This window comes from Phocoena phocoena, chromosome 7 (assembly GCF_963924675.1).
Source record: "Phocoena phocoena chromosome 7, mPhoPho1.1, whole genome shotgun sequence".
Taxonomy (NCBI): domain Eukaryota; kingdom Metazoa; phylum Chordata; class Mammalia; order Artiodactyla; family Phocoenidae; genus Phocoena; species Phocoena phocoena.
Genome location: NC_089225.1, coordinates 115,048,248 through 115,072,369, shown reverse-complemented (window position 1 = coordinate 115,072,369; position 24,122 = coordinate 115,048,248). Strand labels below are relative to the sequence as shown.

Genomic DNA, 24,122 nt, shown 5'->3' with positions numbered 1-24,122 from the left:
ATGCAGTGCCCTTCCCCGTGCTCTGACGCTCTGCTCGTCGGCAGCTAACAAAGAAGGGTGGACAACGAAGTAGAATGGTGCTCAGTTTCTTTCCCGTCATCACCAATCCCCTGTAACAGACACGGAGCCCAGACAGGAAGGTTCTCAGACGGTGGGGGGCAGGGGTGCCCCGTAAACAGAGGCCCACGCAGCCAGCGGCCCGGCCCGCAGCGTGGCGCCCCTCTGTTAGGGAGAGGAGGGGCCGCCCTGCTCGGCCCCGAGGTCTGCGCCGCTCTGCGCTGGCCCTCGTGCCCTCCGGCATGGAGGCCGGCGCCACCGCTTCCGTCCTCGCACCTCGCGCTGGGGCAAGGCACACGGGCCCGAGTACATCCACAGATGGTAGGGCCCTCCTCATGACGCAGGCCTTTGCCCCCGTCGGGGCTGATGCTCACGAGGGCCCCGCGCCTCTCACACGTGAGGGGGTGGCACAGACGGTGGACGCGGTGTCCAGGGCCACTCCGTCGTCTTGCAGGCCCCAGCGAGCTGGCCACGATCCCTGCTCTTACCGCCCCCGCCCCGCCGTGTCAGGACCCACCCGCACTCCTTGCCTGCTCTGCTGGTCCCTCCCCCGGCTTCGGCGGAAGCTCAGGACAAGTGGAGGCAGAGGTGGCCCGGGCGCAAAGAGGCCGCTCCCGGTGAGGGAGGCAGCCATCCCAGGATCCCAGGATCCCGGGGCGACAGGCCCTTCGGAGAGAGCTCCTGACGGCGCCCTCCCAGCCCTGCCCACCCGGGCTGCTCTCCCCTGGCACCGTGGACCCCGGGTGTCCCATCAGCCCACACAAGCAGGGTCTCCAGTGGCCGCACCTCGACGGCCGCGCTGCGGTCGGCTCTGGAGATGCTGGTGGTGCGGTCCCAGCACACGTGCATGGCGGTGCTGGCCCGGTGCTGGCCCGGCCCCCCTGAGGAGCAGCGGGCCCTGCGAGCATCGTCTTCCGACTCCTCCAGAGAGACCTCGTCGGAGGGCCCTGGGGGAGAAGTCAGCCCCTACTCAGAGGAGACGAGACCCGCCCCCGCCCCCGCCCCCGGCCAGCAGCAGGCAGGGCGTGAGACCACCTGCCAGAAGAGCTCCCGCCCGCCTGAAACGTCCCTCGTGGATGCAGAGCACGTGGGCCCAGCGGGCTGCCCGTGACCTGGGTGACACCCACGGGAAAGCTTCCTTGTCTCCTGGGGGCCCGGCCAGCACTCACTGCGGGGATGGGGGCACAGCACGCTGCCCAGCGGTGCCAGGGCCGTGTCGGCGCTGCTCTTGGCTGCATCGATGGCAGCGTTCAGGTCCCTCATCCACTTTTCTTTCTCCAGCTGGGTGCTGCGGGGCAGGGCCGAAGCTCAGCCACCGGGCAGGGCCCACAGCCGGGGCTCCCGGCCGTGCCCCCTCCCACTGGAGGGCAGAAGGTCAGGGTGCCTGCTTCCCCCTTGTGCGCCCTGTCCTTCGGGTCCAGAGGGCTTGTCAGGACGCTACTGGAGGCCCAGCCTGCACCTGTCACGCTGGAACGGGGGTGCTCTACAGGGTACTTGGTTCCTGGAACGGGTGTTTAGGTCTCTGGGGCTGTGAAAGCTGAAATATGAGACTGGGTCCTGGATCATAAATTAAGCTGCCAAGGTTTCCCAGTGGGAGTCCAGTGCCCTGTGCTCTGACATCAGCCAGGACCCCTGCAGGACGGGAGCTGAGAGCCAGGCGCCACCCGCCCGGACGCAGGACGACACCTCCTTTGGAAGAAGCTGGGGACGCGGGCTCCCACAGGGGAGGGACCAGGCACAGCGTCCAGGCCGCCAGGAGCTCGGGTCGCCTTGCTGTCGACAGGGCGTGGAGAGTGGGGAAAGCGTCTGTTTGCTCCTGTGCTACGGCCCAGTCAGCCTCCTGCTGCCCAGCTCCGGGGCGGGAGGCACGTGACGCTAGGCCTCGGTGTGGCCCCCCCACCGGGCTCCCCCTGCTAGCCCGCCGGCCCCCTCCCTTGAGCAGCCAGCAGTGTCACAGCCAGTCTCTGCGGATGGTCTCAACGGTCACAAGCCCCCACGGACAGTGAAGCCGCTCCTGCGGTCGCGTAGCTTTGAAGCAGTGCTCAAGGGGTTGTGTGTCCCCGTGACCGCGACACTCTCACAACTCAGAGGGGACCAGGGCCGCTGGGATGCGGAACGTGGGCGGGAGGCCCTTACCTGGCTGCCACCACGACTGTCTTCTGAGCGGCGTAGATGGTGAAACAGTGCGGGACAGACCGCTCATTCTCACGTTCTTCCACCTGCGGGCGGGAGAGGAGGGGAGTGTGACCCGGAGCGGGGCTGGCGGAACCCGAGCTTGCGGCAGGACACAGGTGGCGACCGAGCCCACGCCGACTCTACGAGGGCTTACCGGAGACACAAGGGATCCCCGCGCCATGGCGCCTGCTGCCCAGGTGATGGGCACCCAACTACTCACCGGTGGGTCCAGCACCATGAGCTGAAAATCAAGCACGGGAAGAAACGTTGAGCGTTTCAGTCGGGAAGGAGTTGGACCATTCATGTCTATAAGGTGGCGCCAGAAGCTAACAGAGTTAGATTCCGGCTGATCTCAGTTCCAAGAGAAGTAACTCCAGAACAAAGCATTCCTTAAGCAGACCTAAAGGCCCAGAGGAGAAACTGTCCTCTGACCAAGTGAGCGTGTTCTAGGAATGAGGAAGGTGACTGACGGAACCCACCCTGTCGCAAAGTCCAAGGGAGAAGAGTGACCATCCCCCTCCACATGCTGAAACACCTTTGCCAAAATTCCACACGGTATTTCTGATAATATCTCTTATATACAAACAGAAGGAAACGGTGTCTTTCACAAGCCAGGAGTCACCATCCTTCCCTCCACAGTCAGGAGCGAGGGCTGTCTGTCTGTCCCCAGGACCAGCCAGTTACAGGTGAACCACCCCAGAACATGGGACGCCAACCACCGAGCTTCACGCTGGACCTAAAAGGGTCTGAAACTAACAGGAGCGCAGCCGGCAGGAGAAGGGGTTATCAAGATGTCGGCCGCCCCCTCCAAGTCAATATGTAAATTTAATGCAATTTCCACAGAAACGCCAATGTTGTTTCTTGAAGGAATCTGTCCAAATGACTCCAAAGTTTGTTTAGAAGAATTAAATAAATACTTGAGAAGAGCAAAGAACTGTTTAAAAAGAAGGACAAATAAGGGAAGGACCTTACTCACACAGTGACTAACCCTTACAGCACCACTAATTAAGAGTGTAGACTGATGCTGGGACAGACAGAAATGGAACAGAACCTTCAGAAAGAGTCCAAGTGTAAGGACAACAGTTTTTTATATGATAAAGGCAGACTTTGGGATCAGTACGAAAATGGAGGATGTAACAAATAATGGGAAAACTGACTATACGAGGAAAAAATGTTACATCCCAACCTAAAAACATCAAAACCAACAAATTTTAGGCGGATTAGGTAAAAGAGAAAAAACCGTAAGCGTATCAGTAAAGAAAGTCCCACGCGAACGTAGTCTTGGTGTGGGAAAGACCTTCTGAGCCCGTGCCAAGGACAGAAACCCTAAATTAGGAAAAGATGGACAGACCGACCACAGAAAAACGTCTAAGTTCACCCCTTCAACCCGTATTCGTTGGGCCTCTGTGCCCGTGGCCATTCTAGGGACAAGACAAACGCGATCCCCGTCTGGAGGGACTTTATAAACTCTGAGGTGACACTGAACTGCAGGCAAAGTGACGGGAATTACGTACCTGGAAGGCACCTGAGACCTGGAAGGGTTTAGGAACGCTTCACAAACACTAACAGGCCAGAGCGACAGACGCGCCCGGTGCCTCCTGGGGGAGAGCAGAGGGCGCAGGAAGCGGCCTTGCTGGCCATCCCTGGGGCGCGGAGGACGGGGTGGACGGCCAGCGCTGCCCAAGGCTGGGATGGCGCAGGCGCAGACGGGCCTGGAGGGAAGGCCACCCAGTCAGCCGCTCCTACAGCCACTCAGTGGGAACAGGGAGCCCCAGGCTCACATACACGCGTGGCGGTTTATCTCAAGGCCATAACTAAGGACGCGTAGAAAGATCCAACGGTGCTGTTTGTAATTCTGAAAAACTAGACGTAGCCAAAACGTCCGGGGCAGGGAGCTGGTTAAATAAAGTGTGCTTCGGCGCCCCAATCCACTACTCATGGCTCCTGAGCCGGCGGCAGAAGCGGAGGACACGGGAGCATGTTCGAGGTGAACTGCCGAGCAAAACCAGCGCGGGCTGCAATGCAGCTTGTGGAGGATGTTCCCCAGATGACGGCGAAATGCTGACAGCACTTACTACTGGGCAGTACAATGATGAGCGCTTTTCACCGCACATCCTCAGCTTTTCTCTACGCTGAAGGTATAATTTTTAAAAGTATACTTTGAAACAGATGGGGTCTGCTTCCAGGGATGGCAGGTGAGGTCATTCAAACTGACCCCTTTTTGCTGAGAGTTGGAAAAGCTGAACAAATGTTACAGAGACACCTGCGGAAGCTCTGACGCTCTCTGGAAGGCGGTGCAGTGCCCAGGGTGCGGATGGCGGGGAGAAGGGCCAGACGCCACGAAGGAGAAAGGGGCGGAGGACGGCGCTGACGCTTTGGGAATTGGGAACTGGACAGGGGTCGGACCCCACCCATCCTACAACTGGACGGGGCCTGGCAGGGCTGCAGGGAGAGGTGCTCACTGCGTAAGATGTTCTGGACAAACAGCACATCTTTATAGCAAAGACCTGAACTTGGCTTCCTATCTCTGCTGTTCCCAAAGATGGGTTCCAGGCCGAGTCTCGGTTTACACTCGAGAGGGAGTCTCTCCATGACCTTTAAGGCCACAGAAGGCACTGACCACGGAGGAGAAGACAGACCGCATCCCATTAAGACGAAGAATTCCCGCTCATCAGAGACAATATTAACACGCCACGCGGCACTGAGACGGTGGGGATGCGGACACACCCTGGCGGCATGCGGTGTGGACAGAGCATGAGGTGCGGCCCAGGCCCTCAAGAGCTCTGAAGACAGAGCTTTGCGCCTCTTCACGGGGTGGAGGTCAAAGGGCAAACGAGAGGACACAGCACGACTCAGTGGAGGTCACCGGGAGCTTCCCTGGGGCCAGTCCTGCCCTGCAGCCCACCCTCTCTTTAGCGGTGGTGGTCTCTGTTTTACCATTATAAAGCTGTGTGTGTGCGTGTGAAATAACTAATTATGATGCCAAAAGAAACCAAAATCATCAGTATAAAAGAGAGAAGTATGAAATCAGGGAAGTGCAAACTCTCCAGTCTTAAGAATTAGGGGTCCAGCTTTCTCTTTTCAAAGCTGTGTCAGCACCCAACCCCTCCAGCAGCACGGTGGCCCCAGCGCCCGACCCGGGTTTTTCATGGAGTCTCCCACCAAAGGACAGGGCTCCCTGGGAGGAGTAGGTGGGTTCCTGGCGGAGCTGGGCCTTGTCCTGCAGGGGCTGGCGGCCTTCGTCAAGAGGCCCTGGAGGGGCTGCAGGTGGGGCTGTTTGAGCACCAAGAACAGTAGCCATAACAGGGTGAAAAGGCGTGAACAGCCTGGCAGGTGCTGCCATGCGGCGCGGCCCCCGACCCCCGGTCCGGCCCCGCCCGGCGCCGGGCGCTCACCAGCATGCCGCGCAGCGGAAGGAGTCCCCGGATCCGGAAGTGGCTGGTCCCTGAGGCCCCTCTGCCTGTGTACAGCAGCATGTCTGAGAACTGAGGGACCAGAAGCTTTAGACAAATGAATTCTAAAAGCAAGTAACAAGGATTCAACATCTTAACGATCAGACCAACTTCAACTCCAAGGGCCCCGTGTGCTTACGCACTTTGCTGGAGGTTTTTGGCGGAAAAGGGATTTTTGTTCCATTCGTACAGTCATTTTGCCCAGGGGTGACCAGCAACCACATGGGCCAGCAGACCTCTTGGCCGGCGGGAGGCGCTGGGGGGCTGGTCCTGAAAGTCACCCCCAACCAGGAAGGCTGGGGTTTGAATCCACTAGCTGGGCGCGAGGAAGGGAGCTGACAAAAGGGGACCTGCTGGCGGCAGGGACTCGCTGGGAGGACCTCTGGGCTCGTGAGTAAGGCCCTGCGAACTGACGCTGGCACCAGCAGAGCGGTCCTGCAGCCGCAGGTGTGTGGATTTTTCTACCTGCGGGCTTTTGCTCATCCTGCAGACAGGTGCCCAGAATCCAGAATAAGGAAGGTGGCAGGCCCGGGAGTGTTTCTGCGACCCTCTCCTGGCTCCTGACAATGAGGCCGCCCGCCTGGACCGCGCCCATCGCACCTACCAGAAAGAACATCCTTTGCTGTGGGCCCTTCCTGGTGAGCTTGTGGAGGCAGCCCTCGCGGATAAACTCCTGCAAGACACCATCGCGGTCCCTGTGTGCTGGCCGAGGGCACCTTGGCAGATGGCACATCACCCTCCATGCCCCTCCACGCCCCTCGCAGGCCTCCTCGGGCCCTTCCGCGGCGCCCTCCTGCCCGGATGGATGCCTGATGATCCACCGTGCCACTCCAGCCTCCCTCCCGTCCGCTCCCCTCGGTCACCCGCATCCTGTTTGGTGTCGGTTAACTCGGTGCCTGGTCTCTGAACTCCCACAGGCCGGCTGTGCTGAGAGCCGGCACACAAGGCAAAGGGCATTGTTGAGAGGCAGCTTCTGGAAGGTTCCACCATGGAGATGACGTGAGTTCAGCTTTGAGAAAAGCTGGGCGGGGCAGCTTGAGAATGGGAGGGAGGAGGACAGGACACCTGGTTCCCACCAAACGTCACAGGGGACTTGTCAGCTGCCACCCTGGCGCTTGAGCAGAGGATTCCTAAGGCCACGAAGGTGCTACGGCCCAAAGTGAGACCCTCCCGTGGGCTGAGGCTCAGCGGAAGCCCCCCGTGTCCCGGGCAGCCCTCTCCCCCCGGGACTCGGGGCTCCCCTCACCGCCGGGCCAGGCCCCGCACCTGCCTCCGGGGTACAGATGTCCGACATCCCTAACTGCCTGCGCCCTGGCTGAAGCACTGTCCCGGGGGACCCAACAGTCCGCTTTGGACGATTTCTGGGGACTCTTCTACCGTCCGCTGTTCTATCAGACAAACAGCACGGGCTGGTGCCCCGAGAACACCCCGGCCTTAACAGCCCTCAGATGACCTGAGCAAGGGCACAGGGAGGAGAGCTCACCCAGTAATCCTCACGGACACAGCGAGATGAGAAACCAGCCCCAACCCAAGGGACAGCCCTGCAGGAGGAGGAGGGCGGCCCCCAGCCCTCTCTGGGCCGCAGCTGGCAGGCCTTCCTGCCGTCGTTGCAGGGCCAGCTCCGTCGCTCCCCAGAGACCCCAGCCCTTGGGGGTGCGCTCCCCGAGGTCCCACCTCCTCGATGCCTGGCAGTGCTCACCCTCGGGGCCTCGTCACCCACCTTCAGTTCACAGCCCTGCTCTTCGACCCTGCGCTCAGACAACTGGGGTGGGCTCGTCTCTGACTGATGCACGCATTTCACTCAGGGAGGCCAGGAACCCCGGGGGTTAAGGCAGCACTCGGAGACCCTAATAGCAGCGGTGATGGCAGCAAGGCCGCCCCGGGGAGCCCGCCCCGGCCTCTGCTCTACGTGGCTGCTCTTGTTTATTTGCCCCTCTGGTGACAGTTTCCTGGGGCCACCACCATCTATAAGTCACTGCGTGGGGGCACTCAGAGAAACAACAGTGTAACAAGAGCCCTCCCACCTCCCAGGAGCTCCCAGCCAGCAGCACCCCTGGGAGCCGTCAAGGAGGGAAAGGAAACGGGGCTGTCCTGGCTCCCAGCCAAGGCCCTGCTCCAGGAGGGCAAAACCTTCCTGTCTTAGTCTTGTTTCTTTGAGCTCATGGTCCCACACTCGCAGTACCTTTCTTCTAACAAGGCTAATGCAGAACAGGATTTATACACCCACGCTCCAATACTCTTACGCTTGTGCCGAGACAGGAACATCCCACATCCCTGTGCAACCCTTTGTTTTCGGGATCTCAGTTCCCTGACCAGGGATCGAACCTGCGCCCCCTGCATTGGAAGCGCGGATTCTTAACCACTGGACCTGTGCAACCCTTACAACAATTTTCTTTTGCTGACAGTACTGAGTCCAAAGCAAAAGGAATTAGTGACAGAAAGTAAGCAGCCCGGGAGACATACAGACCCATGGATACGACTGAAGGTTCGAAAACGAACTCACACTCCATGGCCCACTGATTTTTGACAAAGGAGTGAAGACAGTTCAGCAAAGGTGTTGGGACAACTATATATCCACTTGGAAAAGAGCAGAGTTGGACCCATATCTCACACCATACACAAAACTCAAAATGATCAGCTCTAAACGTAAGAGCTAAAACATAAACAACTTTTAGATAAAAACACAGAGATAAATCTTCATACCTTGGATTAGGCAACAGTTTCTTAGCTATGACACCTAAAGCACAAGCAACCAAAGAAAAGACAGACAAATTAGACATCAGCTAAATTAAAACCTTTAGTGTTGTAAATGATACCAGCAAGAAAGTGAAAAGATAACCCACAAAATGGGAGAGCATATTGCAAGTCATATTCTGGCAAGGGTCTGGTATCCAGAGTAGATAAGGAACCTCGTAACAGTAAAAACACAACCCAATTAAAAGGTGGGCAAAAGACTTGAACAGGCATGCCTCCAAAGAAGGCACAGAAATGACCAATAAACATATGAAAAGATGCTTGATGCTAGTCACTAGGGAAATGCAAATCACAACCACGAAGGGATGCCACCATGTACCACCAGGATGGCTAGAATCAAAGACAAGATATGGAGAAGGGCTTCCCTGGTGGCGAAGTGGTTGAGGGTCCGCCTGCCGATGCAGGGGACGTGGGTTCGTGCCCCGGTCCAGGAAGATCCCACATGCCGCGGAGCGGCTGGGCCTGTGAGCCATGGCCGCTGAGCCTGCACATCCGGAGCCTGTGCTCCGCAATGGGAGAGGCCACAGCGGCGAGAGGCCCGCGTACCGCGCAAAAAAAAAAAAAAAAGATACGGAGAAGTTGGAACCATTCTATACCCTTGGTGGGAACGTAAAGTGGTGCAGCCACTGTGGACAACTCTGGCGGTTCCTCAAAATGTTAAACACAGGCCCGGCAATTCCACTCCTAGGTATGTACGTTTGTGCCCAGGAGAAATGAAAACACGTGTTCACACAAGGACTTGTACATGACCTTCACAGAAGCACTGTTCACAATGGCCGAAAAGTGGAAACAACCCAAGTGTCTACCAGCAGATGAACAGGTAACCAAAACACGGTGTCTCCAGAGAATGAACGCTATTCAGGCGCAAGAAACAACGAAGCCCCAACACAACACAACACGAATGAAGCTTGAAGGCACTGTGCTGAGCGAAAGCAGTGAGACACAGAAGGCCACACAGCGTGAGAGTCCATGTGTATGAAACGTCCGGAGAGAAGCCCAGAGACAGAAAGCCGATCAGAAGCTGCCAGGGACCGGGGAGCGGGGCGGGGGGTGGCTGCTGACAGCGATGGGGTTTCTTTTCGGGGAATGAAAACGTTCTGGAATTAGTGGTGACGGTTGCACAACCTCATGAATATACAGAGAAACACCAAGTCACACGTTTTGAATTATATCTCAATTAAAAACAGTAACCAGGGGCTTCCCTGGTGGCGCAGTGGTTGAGAGTCCGCCTGCCGATGCAGGGGACACGGGTTCGTGCCCCGGTCTGGGAAGATCCCACATGCCGCGGAGCGGCTGGGCCCGTGAGCCATGGCCGCTGAGCCTGCGCGTCCGGAGCCTGTGCTCCGCAACGGGAGAGGCCACAACAGTGAGAGGCCCGCGTACAGCAAAAAAAAAAAAAAAAAAAAAAAAAAAAAAAAACAGTAACCAGTTCACGGAACTTTCTCAAAGTCACTCACCCTGCCGGGAGCAATAAGGTTCTCTATGCCGACCAAGTCCCGCTGCAGCTCCATCAGCTTCTGGAGGTTCTCCAGCCGGACGAGGCTGTGCTGTAGTGTGGAGGTCACCTCCGTGATGGCCTTGAGGGCTTCTGCGTGGGGAGGTCCCTCAGTACAGGTGCCCCGGCAGGTGAGCTGGGGGTGGCATGGTCGAAACCCTCCACCCACCAGTTTGTGACAGGAACTGACAATTTAAAGGTGGTTTTAATTCCAGGAACATTGTACTCAAACTCCTCACAGGACTGCTAGGGACAGCAAGTGTGGGTCCCTGCAGATGACCTGAAACGTGGACTCGTTCAGCCCAAACTGCTGGCTAGCCAACGCTCACGCTCGGTAAAGAGAAAGGGCAGAGTCTTTATCAACAACTATTTAAGGTTACGGGCAAAGCAGCGTCGCCCACCCTCATTTTACCTGTGCTGCTCTTCTTTCACATTTCCCCTAAAATGCATGGAAACATTCTGGGCAATTTTGTCCCCTCCTTTTTGGCAAACACGAAACACTTGCTTTTAGGATGCAGAGGAAGGGCGCTGTCCACATCATACGGTCTGTTTTGCTCCCTGTACGTCAGAAAGTATCTGATCTATTCTCAGGACACCGGGAGACCCGCTGGAAGGAAGGGCTACCTAGCTCTTCGTGTTGTACTTTCAGAGACAGACAGCGGTGACCGGACCTAAGAGGCAGTGACTTCCTGCTCTACGTTTGTGCTGTAGCTGGAAGTCGGTCCTATCTGAGGTCACAAGGGTCAGGGTTTATTCCTCCGTCCCTCTCACCAAAGTCAGGAATGACAAAGCCCACCGACATCAGAAGCTTCCCCCAGGCCACGTGGCCCCCCAGGTGTGCGGCTCAGAAGCAGACCACCGACCCCCTGCCCTGGGCGCCCGCGGGGGCGGGGTGTTGGGCGCGCACTCACCGCGGCGGTCGGCGCGGTCCTGGTCGCCGCGGTCGGGGTCCTGGCGGTCGGGGGCGCACAGGCGGCGCAGCAGCAGTCGGTAGTGGCGCAGGCGCTGCAGCGGCTTCAGCAGGAAGGCGTTCAGCGGCAGGTAGCAGACCTTCTGCAGCTCGAAGTCCCGGCGCAGCGCCTCCAGCCTCCGCAGGCGCCTGCTTGCAGCTTCCAGCTCCGTCAGGACCTCGTGGAGCCTCTGGAAGTGGCGGGTGAGCGTCTGCGGGGCGGGGGGCGGCTGAGCGGCGGCCCCCGGGCCCCGCCCTCCCCTGTCCGGTCTCCCCCTACACCGGTCTGCCTCGGTGGGCATCACAGGGGACCCGCCAGCCGCGCGTGCGTGTGGGCCCTGAGTTCACGCCGCGCGCCTCCGCCTCCGGGACGCGCTCACCACCCGCCCCCAAAACCGGGGGCCTGGAGGCACGGCGGGGCCTCGGGGGCGGGGCCTCGGCGACGAGCCGGCGGCGCCCACCCCATCGGTCCCGGTCCCGCGAGAGCGCCGAGCGCTGGAAGCACGACCCGCGCCGCCGCCCGGAGCGCTGAGGCCGCAGGAGAGGCCGGAACGGGCGCGAGCTCAGCAGGAGCAGCTGCACCGGCGCGCGGCTCTGAGGGGAGCCTGGCCCGGCGGGACGCAGCCCCGGGGAGCGCTCCTGATCCTGAGGAGAGCGTGTCGGGACGGGAGTGCCGGCCAGCGCTGCGCTGCGCGGAAGGCGGCTCTCGGAGGACCTGCCCCGAGGGCGGCGTGTCCCGAGGGGAAGGCCGCCCTGACTTGTGCACCACTCTCAGGGAACACTGTCCTGACGGGAGGCCGGCGCCCACTCGGCCAGCTGCTGGGTCGAGAGCCGCGCGCACGCCCGCGCTACCTTTAACTGAAGCATGTTGCTGAGCAGGACGTCCCCGATTCGTCGGTGGTCGCCTGTGGCCTGGGCGCTGGAAGACCCCTCCCTGGAGTGGAGACGGACAGGCACGGTCAAAACCTCGCGACAGCGTGCGAGAGACGTTTCGCTTGCTGCCAGTGCCATGGTGGGCCCCAGGCTCAGCAAGAACCTCCGAGGGCGAGGCCGTACTTGACAGAGGCAGTCGGCACATCTCAGCCACCCTCGAAATGCTGGTGACCGGGCAAAAAGGGGTCTCCTTTTAACCTGCTTCTGTCCTCTCCTCTGGAATAGGGTGAATGCGAGTGATGTTCCCTATGGACTAACGCTGTCTCGGGGCAATAGCGGCCCTTGTGAATTAGCCAGGAAGCTGGGAAGCTCCCGCGCACAGGGGTGGTAACGCGGGCGGGGCAGCCTGCGGGCGCTGGGACGCAGGGCGTTACCAGAGCGCCAGCCTCTGCTCCACCTCGCGCAGGAAGCCTCTGTGGAACTCATAGATGGGGTCGATGTTGGAGAAGAGCAGGGTCATCAGGTCCGCAGGCATGGCGTCCGCCTTGACCACAGCGCTCCGGAACCACTGCCGGGAGAGCTCAGGGTGACCAAGGGACCTGGCCCCTGACGACACACAGCACCGGCCCCGGAGCCCCCACGACGCCAGCTCAAATCAGTGCCACGGCTGACCAGCCAGTTTTCACAACAGAAGAAAGCAATTCTGGGTGAAAAGCTTCGAAGGGATATATTCCCAGGTTCACAAAAAATCGGACCCAATATTCTGACCTGACGTAGACATGTTTTAAGGCAGATATATTTAACAGAACATGTACACATACACACACACGCAGGTCTCGGGGGGGGGGCGGGATCCTGTGTCTCTGGCCCAGATTTAAGAAGTATTAAGAAAATCAAAGCAACAAGGGACTTAGGTTTCATACCACGGTAATAACTTCTAAATCCTTCAGGTATGTTCGCTCTGTAGCAAGAATCTCCTTTGCTATGAAGTAGGCCTCGTCCGCGGGCGCACACTGCAAGAAGTGCAGACAGCGTGAGCGTGTCAGCCGGCCACGTCGCCGACGGTCCTAGCCGCCAGCTCTTCTGCTCAAGTTAACGCCGTCACGTGATCTTCACGTGCACCTCCTGAGAGCGTCACTTCTAAGTAAAGATATAAGCCCCGCTGTATCGCCCCCAGATGTTCTTCTCATTTTATATTATTCTTTTTTGAGAAAAGAACTGCTGTTTAAACAGCAACATATAGTGAAGCTAATCACTCATTTTGTGATGAAATCACTGTTGAGATGTCACTCACAGGACACACCTCAGAGATATAGCGGGTTGGGTTCCAGACCACCGCAATAAAGCTAATATTGCAACGAAGTGAGTCACATGAATTTTTTTTGTTTCCCAGTGCATATAAAATTACATTTCCCCCATACTGTAGCCTATTAAGGGTACAACAGCCTTGTGTCTTTCCCTTTGGCCATGCTGCACAGCTTGAGGGATTCTAGTTCCCTGACCAGGGATTGAACCTGGGGCCATGGCAGCGAAAGCACCAAGTCCTAACCACTGGACCGCCAGGGAACTCCCACATTATGTCTAAAAAAACAATGTACATACCTTAATTAAAAACTACTTAATTGGGACTTCCCTGGTGGCAGAGTGGTTAAGAATCTGCCTGCCAATGCAGGAGACACGGGTTCGAGCCCTGGTCCAGGAAGATCCCACATGCTGCAGAGCAACAAAGCCCGTGCGCCACAACTACTGAGCCTGCACTCTAGAGCCTGCGAGCCACGACTACTGAAGCCTGCGTGCCTAGAACCCATGCTCCGCAACAAGAGAAGCCACCGCGATGAGAAGCCCACGCACCCAAACAAAGAGGAGCCCCTCCTCCCCACAACTAGAGAAAGCCCACGGGCAGCAACAAAGACTCAATGTAGCCAAAAAAAAAGCAAAACAAACAAAAAAAACTACTTAACTGCTAAAAATATTAACCATCATCTGAGCCCTCAGTGAGTGGCAGTAGTAACGTCAAAGCTCACTGACCGCAGATGCCACAACAACCATAAAAATAAAGGAAAAGTCTGAGGCATTGTGAGAATTATCAAAATGTGACAGAGACACAAAGTGAGCAAATACTATTGGGAAAACCTTCCATTTGTAGGAAAAAAAAAAAGCAGTACCTGCGGAGCGCAATAATACGAGGTCTGCCCAGGCATGAATGTATGTGATTAGCAACAGTTAAGCCTAACTCACACAGAAGTCATTGTTTTATCTGTGCCGGCGGTTAGAGCCGGCGGCTGGCTGACGTGGCCCAGCCCCGGGGCTCTTAAACCTGCGACAGGGCCGCTGACCACCTGCAGGGGCCACAGGCAAGTCAGCGGTGACAGGACCCTCAGGAGCGGGAAGGGCAGCGCAGCGCTCCCAGCGAAGCACAGGCCTTGTGCCCACCTGGGCTGGGGGCTGTGTCTTATCCCTGCAGGGCCCCACCCCGCTCTGAGCACACCTCAGAGAGCTGCCTCGGCCTCGGTCAAGGTCGGTGCATGGCCTCTCCTCCACTCTCTCCTACCTGGCGGACAGCTGGTCCTGCTCCGTCCCTGCACGCTCGCCCCGCTGCTCTTCCCCGGGACGGAGGATTTAGGGCCGACCCTCCCACGTCTGCAGCCATGCCAACAGGCACCTGGGACGTGCCCAGGAACAGAGGTCCCTGCCCTCGAGCTGACAGCCTCCCAGGCAGGAAGCAACTCCAGCTACCGGGGAAGTGACCCAGCTGGGCAGCAAAGCACACAGAAGGACCAAGGGAGCAGGTGGGGTGGAGGCTGGCAGGACAGACGGCTGCCTCCTAGAGAGGGAGGGGCCAGGAGGCTGGGTGGTGGGGGCCAGCCCAGAGGTCAAGGATGGGGGGCTACAAGGTGAGCCAAGTGGTCACCGGCGGGGCGGGAAGGCAGGGTGTTTGAGGCCTATCTGAGCACATCGGGGTGCGCGGGGCCCAGGATGTGTCTGGGGGCCGGGGCTGGTCAGGAGGCGCAGGGAAGGGAGAGCCAGGCTGAGGGGTGGTGACCCTGATGGTCAGGGTCTGGGTGGGGGGAGGTGGCGAGTCGGCCGAGGGAAGGAGTGCGGCAGGGCGAGGGTCCGAGTCTGCAGGTGACCCGTTCGGGGAGGAAGGTGGGACCGGGTTTGCACCGTGGGGTCTGAGACTTCTCCCCGGGGCCCTGGGGAGTTTAGGGCGGTCGCGGCAGCAGAGGCCGCTCCTCCTGTGTGTCCCGGAGGCCACTGCTACGGCAGCCGCCCCCTCAGCTGCGGGGACACCAGGAGGTTCCACCTAACCCTTCACAGCCTGTCCTGTTGTCCTCCCTCCGGGACTTGTGTGTGGAGCGCCCGTGGGCTGCTTCTCACGCCAGCTTTTCCCACAACACTGGCAGCCACACGGTACCATGGCATCTTCTGGTGTCCTGCCCCGGACACCTGCAGGCCGCCTTTCTAAACTTCATGCTCGTCAATTCTTTCTTTCTGGGCTTTGTGCTATTAAAAAATGACTTCTTCAAATCCACTGAAAAATCACTGAGCTTGTGTGCTCAGTGAGCTCTCTGGGGTCAGAGCTGCCCCAGGAGGCCCACGGTCCTGGTCTGGGTGGCTTCGGCCCTCCCTGCCTGGATCTCCCTGTGGCCAAGCGTCCTGGCTCTGGTCTGGATCGCGGACACGTCGCATGCACGCTGCCGGTGAGCATTTCCTGCCTGGGTCCCCACTGAGGCCCGAGACCAGCTCCTCTTCCCGTGGCGGGTGAAGGTGCCCAGAGAGACGCTCAGAAACAACCACGGCAGCATCACTGCTGAGGTCACAGTAATACTGCAGGTGCCAAGGGGATGCCAGCAGTAGGGAGGTCAGCAGCAGCTCGTGGGTGGCCAGCCTGGGTAGCCAGGGCCAACCCCTGATTTCCAGAGCACCTCTTAGGAAACTCAGTGGAGAGACAGCAAAACAGCTGCTGCTCTGCCAGCCATACCAGCAAGCAGACCTGCCCGCAGGCCCCGGGTCAGGGCAGAGGGAGAGGCCCTGCTTTGTCCCCATAGAGCCCTGAGCCTGGTGCCCACACACAGGCAGGGGAGCAACCCCACCTTCCCTTTCAGGCCTTCCCAATACTGTGCGTCCCCACCAATTTCTATTAAAAAGGAGAAACAGCACAGTAAGTGGGAGACACAGGAAGGAGGAGGGATTCCAGGAAGCAAGCTGGCACACGGGCTCCGAGGGAGGGTTGGGCAGCACCCCCGCACCCCCACCCCGAGCTGGGCAGTCAGATGCCGACGCGGGAGCCCAAGGCCTGGCCAGCTGAGGCCAAGGCTTCCAGGACCTGCCGGGGGAGTCATCAGGAAACCTGGGGGTCTCCCAGCGTGCATCTGGGGGGCCAGGGCCTCGCTGGCGATGCTTCAGGCTGTGGCCTCACCAGCGAGCGGGCACGTTTCTCTGCCTGGTCCGTGGCGCTCTGCCTACTGACCTCACTCTTCTCCCACAAGTCCACACGCCCAGCCCCTGGGACGCACCTCCGGAACGGCTCAGCCCCCAGCCCCACGGCCTCGCCTGACCCCCAGACCTCCTCTCAGCAAAGCGGGGAGGCTGAGGCCCCCAGGTCCCCGGGATCCACAGCCCCGCACTTGGAACCTACGGGCGCCAGGAACGTGAAAGGAATGAGGAGGCCCGTCTTGGCGCAGAGGGACCCCGAGCGCCTCGGAGGTGGTGGGAGGGTCTCAGGACTGGAGAACCCCCAGCCCCTGCTGCCCAGGCCCCCAGCAGCAAGCCCCCCGGGGGCGCCCACCTTGTGTCTCAGCTCCTCCTGGTCGTCCGTCCCGGCTCCGCCAGCGTCGCTGAGGACGGGGCTCAGCAGGGGAGAGGAGCCCTGCTCGGCTGGGCCCAGTGGGCTCAGGCTCGGTGGGGTCTTCCGGGTGGAGGGAAGCTGAGGACTCTCCACGGAAAGGCCTGGAAGTGAACGGGCGATGGAGCGAGAGATGAAGAAGGGCAGACCCAAGGGACAGCACCTGCCACCAGGCCCTTCCGGAGACACGCAGGCCTCAGTGTGACATAAAGCAACGGTGAGAACAGGTGACAAGTGAGAGCCCGCTTCCCCAGAGAACCTCCAGGGCGGCTTGGCCCAGGGCTCTGGTTCCCGGGGAAGATGCAGGCACAATAGAGCCAACGGGGAGGAGGGAGCGCATGTAAGAGGCCAAACTGACGCTGACTTATCTGGAAAAGAACGTGTATTCTAAGGCCAAACTCATTAACCGTTCACTTAAAACACTGGATCACACTCGTCATACTGTTTTCTACTTCCCTGAATTGTTCGTTAGCAAGGATTTTACTCTGATTTCTAGAATCATACCACAAAAGTAACTTAATTTTTTCCCCTTCTGAAAATAATGTTTGCTTTTGACCAGACTGAAGCCAAAATTCTGGCCTCGTTCTATTTCATCCAACATTTTGTGATCAAGAAATTCTCTTTTCTATGTAAAAAAATCCTCAAAGGTTTATTTCTAATGTTTTTCTATGAGAGAGTAGTAACTATTAAATGCCACGTTTGAAAGTCACCTTAAAGCAGAGTTTTAGAGGAGACGTTTAACTGTTCAAAAGCAATTTAAGATAGAAATTTACCTTGGGTTTTTAAATGTATAGCGTTTTAACACCCAAACTACCATTATCTCTAAGTATGATTATTAAGTCGGTTTACAAAATGCTAGAAGTAACACAACGGGTTTCAAAACGAGATCCTTTCACACTGTGACTGGGGACCAAATGCAGTTACCCACGGTGACCAGTTTATAGACCCAAAACTTAGTTTATTCAGCCTAAAGCGTGAAGTGTGTAGGAGGCAGGCTGGTGCAGAGAGCTTCCTGCTGGCCGGACTGCCACACACAAGCCCCTGCAGCCCTCCACCGTGGCCTGAGGGCGGGAGGGAGCCCTTATTTTCACATTGACAAGTTCAGAGCTCTGGAAGCCGGGACCCCACCCAGGGCTTCTGGGGATGGGCTACCAATGCCGGATAGCAGAGCTCTCCTCTGGGATTCTCACAACCACACAGATTTAAGACACAGAGAAACGTTCACTGACATTAGAAAACCTGGACAACGTAAGGACGTGAAATTATCGGAACGAGTTTTATTAAAATCTGCTTTTATTACACATTTAAAATAAGCTAAGCCACCTTAAAAGAGCGTGCCTTGCCTACGTCCCCTCCCCCGACAGGCCTGCACTGTCACTTCTCCAGGGACCAAACCGAACAAGGGCTCTGGGCTGTGCCCGAGGCACGGCTCCTTTGACTGCAGAAGAGGCTCGTTTCCGGCTGAGCTGTTGAGGACCACACTCCAAGGTCCGTTGTGTCCCTAAGCAGCCCGGAATTGCGTAACGAGACACCTTCACACAGTGAAAATTCAGAAAAGACGTAGAAGCTACTAATAAGCTGTCTACTTATTCTTCCAGGCGTGTTGCTCAAGGTGTGAGAACCAAGACGCTCACCCTCGTTGGTTGTGAGAACAAGTCCACGTGGTGACCCTCGCGTCTTCCCGCCCGACAGAAAGCTACTAGTGCACGGTTTACCACAGAGTTCTTGCAAAACCTGACTTTATTTTTACATAGCATAAGGTGACAGGTGAGGAGGTGGTGTTAGCTCTGAAGTCTCCTGTGACAAGGCCAGGGTGGGCTCGGGGGCCGACAAACGGGCCGACGAACGGGAGACCAAAGCCCAGCAAGTGACCGCCTCGGGACAAACAGCTCGTCTGGAATAAACTGTTTTGGTTCTAGGAAGGTTAAAAGCCATCATTTGATATTATCATTGTAGACAAAGCTGCCCTCATATCTGCAGGTTCCACATTTGAAGACTCAATCAATGAGGACGGAATATATGGTGCGGGGGAGGACGTTCCAGAAAGGTCCCAGAAGCAAGACTTGAATCTGCCACTCTGGCAACTGTTTACACAGCATCTTACGTCGTATTTACAACTATTCACAGAGCATTTACACTGGATTAGGTGTTGTACCTAATGTAGAGATGATCTAAAGTATCCGGGAGCATGTGGCTGGGTTGTATGCAAATACGACGCCATCTCACATAGAGACTTTCCTGTCAGGGGTTCTGCTATCGGTGGGGTGCTGGAACCAATCCCCCGTGAATACTAAGGGACAACTGTACTTACTATTTCACAAAAATTGTCAACTCACCATTTAGTGACTCGATTAAAAAGCACCACAAACAGACATTAAACACTTGTTTTTATTAAATCTGTCAGCCGCATCAAAACGGAATACATCATACCTACGTCAAATTCTGTCAACGCTGACGCTACGAGATGAAGCGAATCAATCTGCAAGGAGCTGTTTTCAAGCAAGTGGCAGGAAACGAGGCTGCTGGACTGTCATGACGCCAGTGACGCGCGGGCCCTACGCCCAGAGCGCGCCCGTGGGGCCGTGGTTCTGCTGGCCAGTTCCAGGAGCGGCCGGGGCGCGTGAAGGCTGCTCTGGACCGTGTGGTGGCGTGACAGGCTCTGACCTTAGAAAGCCCTGTCCACGTGGACGACCTGTATTAGAATGCACACCAACAGGCAGATTGCGTAAGCATTTTTAAGATGCTAAATGTCAAGTTTTAGGTGCCACAGAGTATGTGTAGCCTTAACTGACATGGTGAAGAATCTTCAATGTTTGTAAACCCAGACCTCTGCGTCCAAGGTCCTCTACTGTCAAACAGCCAGGAGGAGTCAATGTTGCTCTGAGTCACAGGACCCGCTCACACGTAGGTGGTGCGCTACTGCCCCACCGTGGCACCGAGAACCACCAAATCCTTGCAGATGAGACAGGTTTGGAAATGCTTCCAAAAGGAAATGCTTTGGGATGGGTGGACAGCTCTCCGTTTCTGCTGTCCACCCAGAGTTCACAGGCAGCCTCTGCTCTCAAAGGTGCAAGGTTTGACCGTCTTCAAAAAAACACTGCAGGGCTTCCCTGGTGGCGCAGTGGTTGAGAGTCCGCCTGCTGATGCAGGGGACACGGGTTCGTGCCCCAGTCCAGGAAGATCCCACATGCCACAGAGCAGCTGGGCCCGTGAGCCACGGCTGCTGAGCCTGCGTGTCCAGAGCCTGTTCTCCACAGCGGGAGAGGCCACAACGGTGAGAGGCCTGCGTACTGAAAAAAAAGAAAAAAAAAAAAACACTGCAAAGGTAAAACTTTCGTTTCAGTCAGTCAGCAGTGAGCCACCCTGGGAGATGATTTTCTTTGTGGCATTCTTTATTTCCAAACATTTCTAAATATCCATCTGATAATTTTTGACATCGTTTTGAGAAGCGCAGTACCGTGCTTTGTGTAACCTCCTTATCGTCCGACCAGGCGATGAAAGAGAAACATCACATTTAGACAGGAAGCTCAGCTACTTTTATTTCATACCTTTAAATTCTCTTCTTCAAAACTCTGTAATAAAATAAACAATTTTGAAACTTTTTGCCTTATAGCGGAGCAAGAGTCAGCTCCAGTTTGGAAAGTTCAAGGTCAAGTTTGAAGGTTAACATGATGGAGGGAGTGTAAGATCTAGAAGCTCCCTCTGTGGCTGGAACAGTGATCACTAATCCCATAAGAAAAGGGAAAAGCTGATTTTTCCAAAGCACCCAGGTAAGCGTGACCCTGATCAGTCGCAGGAAACCACGTCTGGCTCCACTTCTGAACTGGGACGTCACGAGTCTCTTATAGGAAACATGGTTCATAAAATAAAAGTAGGAGGTAAAGAAGTGGCTACTCCGAGGGGCCCAAGGTCCAGCTCACCCCTTCCTCCTGCTGTGTGTTCGTCTGTCTCCCAGGGCTGTGACGGCTCAGTCTGGAAGTGGCTGTGGTCACCTGAGACTCAGGGGGTGACGTCTACACGCGTGGCGCACCCAGGGGCATTTTCCCGAGTCTTCTCTTCTGTTTCCTTCTAAGCAAACAAGACTCCTTCCTTGTTAAGAGAAACGGGGGTGCCAACCTACAACAACTGATTCACACTCTGGGCCACTTGTCCGGATGACGCTCGCCAGGTGTGGGGTCTCCTCTGCGTGACACGTGTAGGTGGTCCAGGGTACACGTCCTTGTTCTAATAAATGACACATTTTGTCTAAAGTTTGAGAAGCTGTGACTTATGGATCTTCTGAACTATTGGAGCGACGGAGGCAAGGGCCCCGAAACAAACTATTCAAGTAAACTAGGAAGTGTGGAGGTGACGTGTGTTAGGAAGGAGGTGCAGCCTGAGTGAACGTTCTTGGAAGTAAAGGCCACACAACTTTTACCCTCCTAACTGGTCACCCTGTGCATCCACTGGGTTCATCACGGAGGTGTCGCCACCTCATCCCCGTGGGGGTGACGGCAGTGGGGGCGTCAGTGAGGGACGGGCCGGTGTGATGGGGGAAGAAATGGAGACCCCAGTGATCCACTGTCCTCTGCTCTAAGGGGGGGTCCCCCAGGGAGTTCATGCCAACAGGGGCCTTTCTAGACACTGCCAGCCACCTCCCGCCCCCATCACACTGGGCGCCAGGTGCCTCGAGACCCCAGAGGGAGCCCGGCCCCCGCCCCGAGGGGCCTGCGCTGCCCCGAGCACCCCGTCCTCAGCCGGCTTGCTGCAGCCGCTGCGCAGGAGTGGGGCAGCCCTGAGGCCTGAGAGGGGCCGAAGAGGCAGACAGCTCCGTGGACGCAGCAGAAGCTCGCGGCAGCCGAGAGGGGGTCCAGGAGGAAAGGCCAGTTCAGAATCTGAGCAGCTGCCACGCTTCGGGCCAGGGATTTTATCAGGTGGCGTCTAGCTGACTGCGGGAAAAAGGCAATAAAACGGTCTCATTTTCAGAGTTAAGAAGCCAACAGCACGTGTTCTGTGCACTATAAGCCCACGGACAGCGCAGTTCAACCCCAAAGCTGCCAGCGGTGCTGCTCTCAGCCGGCACCTTGGAGGCTCCTGCGGGCCCAGAGCCGGCAGACCACTGGCTCTCCTACACCCCCCTCTGCACACTGACCACAGGGGCCACGAGCCCGAGCGGGGCCGCTGAGAAAAGCAAGGCACTTCCCCGACTGGCCTTCCATGGGGGCGTCGCCACCCACAGCCGGCATGAGACAGCCTGTGGGCTCCATGGGGCCAACTGCCTATGAAGACAGATGTCGGTGGTGATGTGAAAAGATACAGGGCTGTTTCCGGGGTTCACCTGACACATGAGATAACCTTCCATGGGTGTAAATCAAAACTGTATGCAAGTAGAGGGAAAGGAAGCTAAAAAAGCCATCAAAATCCATAGCAAATATTCCCTTATTTTATTGAGTAAACAAAGAGTTCTGAATTAGTACATATCTGCAAGTTTATAAACGGCAATTTCAACGGGAAACAAACTTTCAAGAACCACAGACCAGGCAACGTCAATGTGTCTTTAAAGAATGAACGAGTTCAGGTTTACAGGGAAATGCCACCCCCTTTTCTCCTCATTCCTGGGGACACAGATACGTTCATGCAAAAGACAGCATCCAGGGTCACGGCGGGCAGGGCGCTGCGTGGAGAGACAGTCCCACAGCGGCCCCCGCGCCCCGGCCAGCTGCGACAAGCTCTGTCACTTCAGGACAGGGGCTGGGGCGCAATCCCACGAGTGAATACGTGGCCTTGAGAACAGACACTGAAATGCCCAACTTTAAGTGCCTGAGAGAACATTAACATTTTCACCTACAAAGTAACTGTTCCAAGAATGGATTTCTTTCTGGTGCTCCCTGAACCAGGAGGGAGCAGCACACCCTGAAGACGCACAACTGGCATCCCTTGTCACACACACGTAGGGTCGTGGCCCGTGTGCGCCACAGGACCGGAAGCACAGCACGCCTGGTGCTCAGCCACCCCTCCAGAGCAGCAGGTGAGAAGATGCCTGCGGTGAAAACCACACCCACAGCACCAGAGCAATTAAAGGACTTTGCAAAGTGACGACCTTGGGGATGATCAAAGTTCTCCACGTTAAACTTCTTTGTGAGGGTTTTCATTGCCCATCCCTCCATCATTACTACCATTTTAAAAACGCGTGTTAACTGGAAAAAGGAGTCCTGCTCTGACCCCGCACTGAGAGAGCTCCTGTGTGATGTGAAAAGGCACACACGGGACGCGCCGCTTCCTGCTTTAGTGAAGTCAACCTGCCTAACGTGAGCGTGAGGCTGTGCTGTCGCTAGACCCTGGAAACGGAAAGACAATCGTAGACTTGACAGCTAGTGAACATAAACAGTCCACGTAAGTGGAGGGCGTCACTCCAGGGGACTTGGCGGGGACGGCGGGCACCGCCTCTGGGCTGGGCTCCCCCGTGGGCGGAGCAAAGCGCACCACGGCGCGCTCTCAGCGGCCGGCGCCGGCGTGAGAAGGGCTGCTCCCAAGCCTGTGGGTCCCACGCCAATCTGCACATTCATCCTGTAATCCGGGTCTACGGGGCCACCCTTCCAAGGTGGTGCCACCGCATAACGTGTTTTTCAAATAAAAGGCAATCACAACGAACAGCCTTCAGCAAACCCAGCAAAGGCCGGCTGCTGGCCTCACTCAGAACCATGCTGGATATTTTAATGTTTCCTGTAAGCCAGCTCTTACTAGACAGAACACGACAGTGCCACTGCCTGGGCTACAAGCAGAAAGACCGGACCTGTAGGATCTATCTTTCAGGCTCACTTTCCCGGTTGCCGAAGGGTCCCCTCCTGGAGGGGGCTCCTCCCACTCGAGTGAAGGGGAAGAAGGGCTGTGGGCAGAGTCCAAAGAAGCCACAACTGATATTAAAGAAATGGTTTCAATATAAAAGGAAAGCTGTAAAATTAAACATATTGTGAACACCCTGGAAAAGGAAAGTTGTTCAAAATTTCTCCAAATCTGACCAAAAAGCTAACCCTGAATCTGAAAATAACACCTTCACCAGCAGTGTCCACAGAGCGTCTGGGATGCTGGGCTCGTTCTAGAGCCGCGCTGCCCATGCGTGGAACAGGGAGGGGGTCAGGGGTCGGGGTCAGCAGTCAATGCAGCTCAGGTCCAGCCTCCAAGGCTGCAGGGCCTGAGGGGCAGACCGACGACAGCCCAGGCCGCTCGGCTTCCCTACAAGTCATCAGCACAAATGGGAAAGAGGAAGAGGAGACAGACGGGCTATCTCGACCTTGAACAGCACGCGGACCGGGTCTGGATCCCGATTTGAGCAAACCAGACGTCGGCCAGCACTTCGTCCACCTTGTGGGGTGACGTCTGCGTGGGGCCAGTGAGGAGGCGCCTTACGTTTCAGAGACACATGAGCGCTGAGGAAGGTCGTCAGCGCGTCAGGCCCATTTTATAGGAGGGGGGCAACACCTGGGGAGACATGGCTGGGGGGACACAGGACGGCCCTGCCCAACAGGCTTGGGCTTCACTCCT

At 57.0% G+C, this 24,122-nt stretch overlaps 1 protein-coding gene across 1 annotated transcript in view; it reads right to left on the bottom strand.

Annotated features, from left to right (window-relative positions):
- The window catches only part of FARP2 (FERM, ARH/RhoGEF and pleckstrin domain protein 2), an 83,112-nt gene that overhangs the window by 967 nt on the left and 58,023 nt on the right, over nucleotides 1-24,122 (bottom strand). The window contains exons 15-28 of the mRNA XM_065880203.1: nucleotides 23,922-23,982; nucleotides 21,664-21,859; nucleotides 21,236-21,382; nucleotides 16,545-16,705; nucleotides 12,679-12,768; nucleotides 12,190-12,323; nucleotides 11,735-11,816; nucleotides 10,845-11,094; nucleotides 9,896-10,026; nucleotides 6,289-6,357; nucleotides 5,628-5,717; nucleotides 2,194-2,276; nucleotides 1,227-1,345; nucleotides 844-1,004 (exon numbers count right to left, since the gene is read on the bottom strand). Of these exons, the coding sequence (XP_065736275.1) occupies nucleotides 844-1,004; nucleotides 1,227-1,345; nucleotides 2,194-2,276; nucleotides 5,628-5,717; nucleotides 6,289-6,357; nucleotides 9,896-10,026; nucleotides 10,845-11,094; nucleotides 11,735-11,816; nucleotides 12,190-12,323; nucleotides 12,679-12,768; nucleotides 16,545-16,705; nucleotides 21,236-21,382; nucleotides 21,664-21,859; nucleotides 23,922-23,982 (1,774 nt within the window). The remainder of the gene's footprint in view (nucleotides 1-843; nucleotides 1,005-1,226; nucleotides 1,346-2,193; nucleotides 2,277-5,627; nucleotides 5,718-6,288; nucleotides 6,358-9,895; nucleotides 10,027-10,844; nucleotides 11,095-11,734; nucleotides 11,817-12,189; nucleotides 12,324-12,678; nucleotides 12,769-16,544; nucleotides 16,706-21,235; nucleotides 21,383-21,663; nucleotides 21,860-23,921; nucleotides 23,983-24,122) is intronic.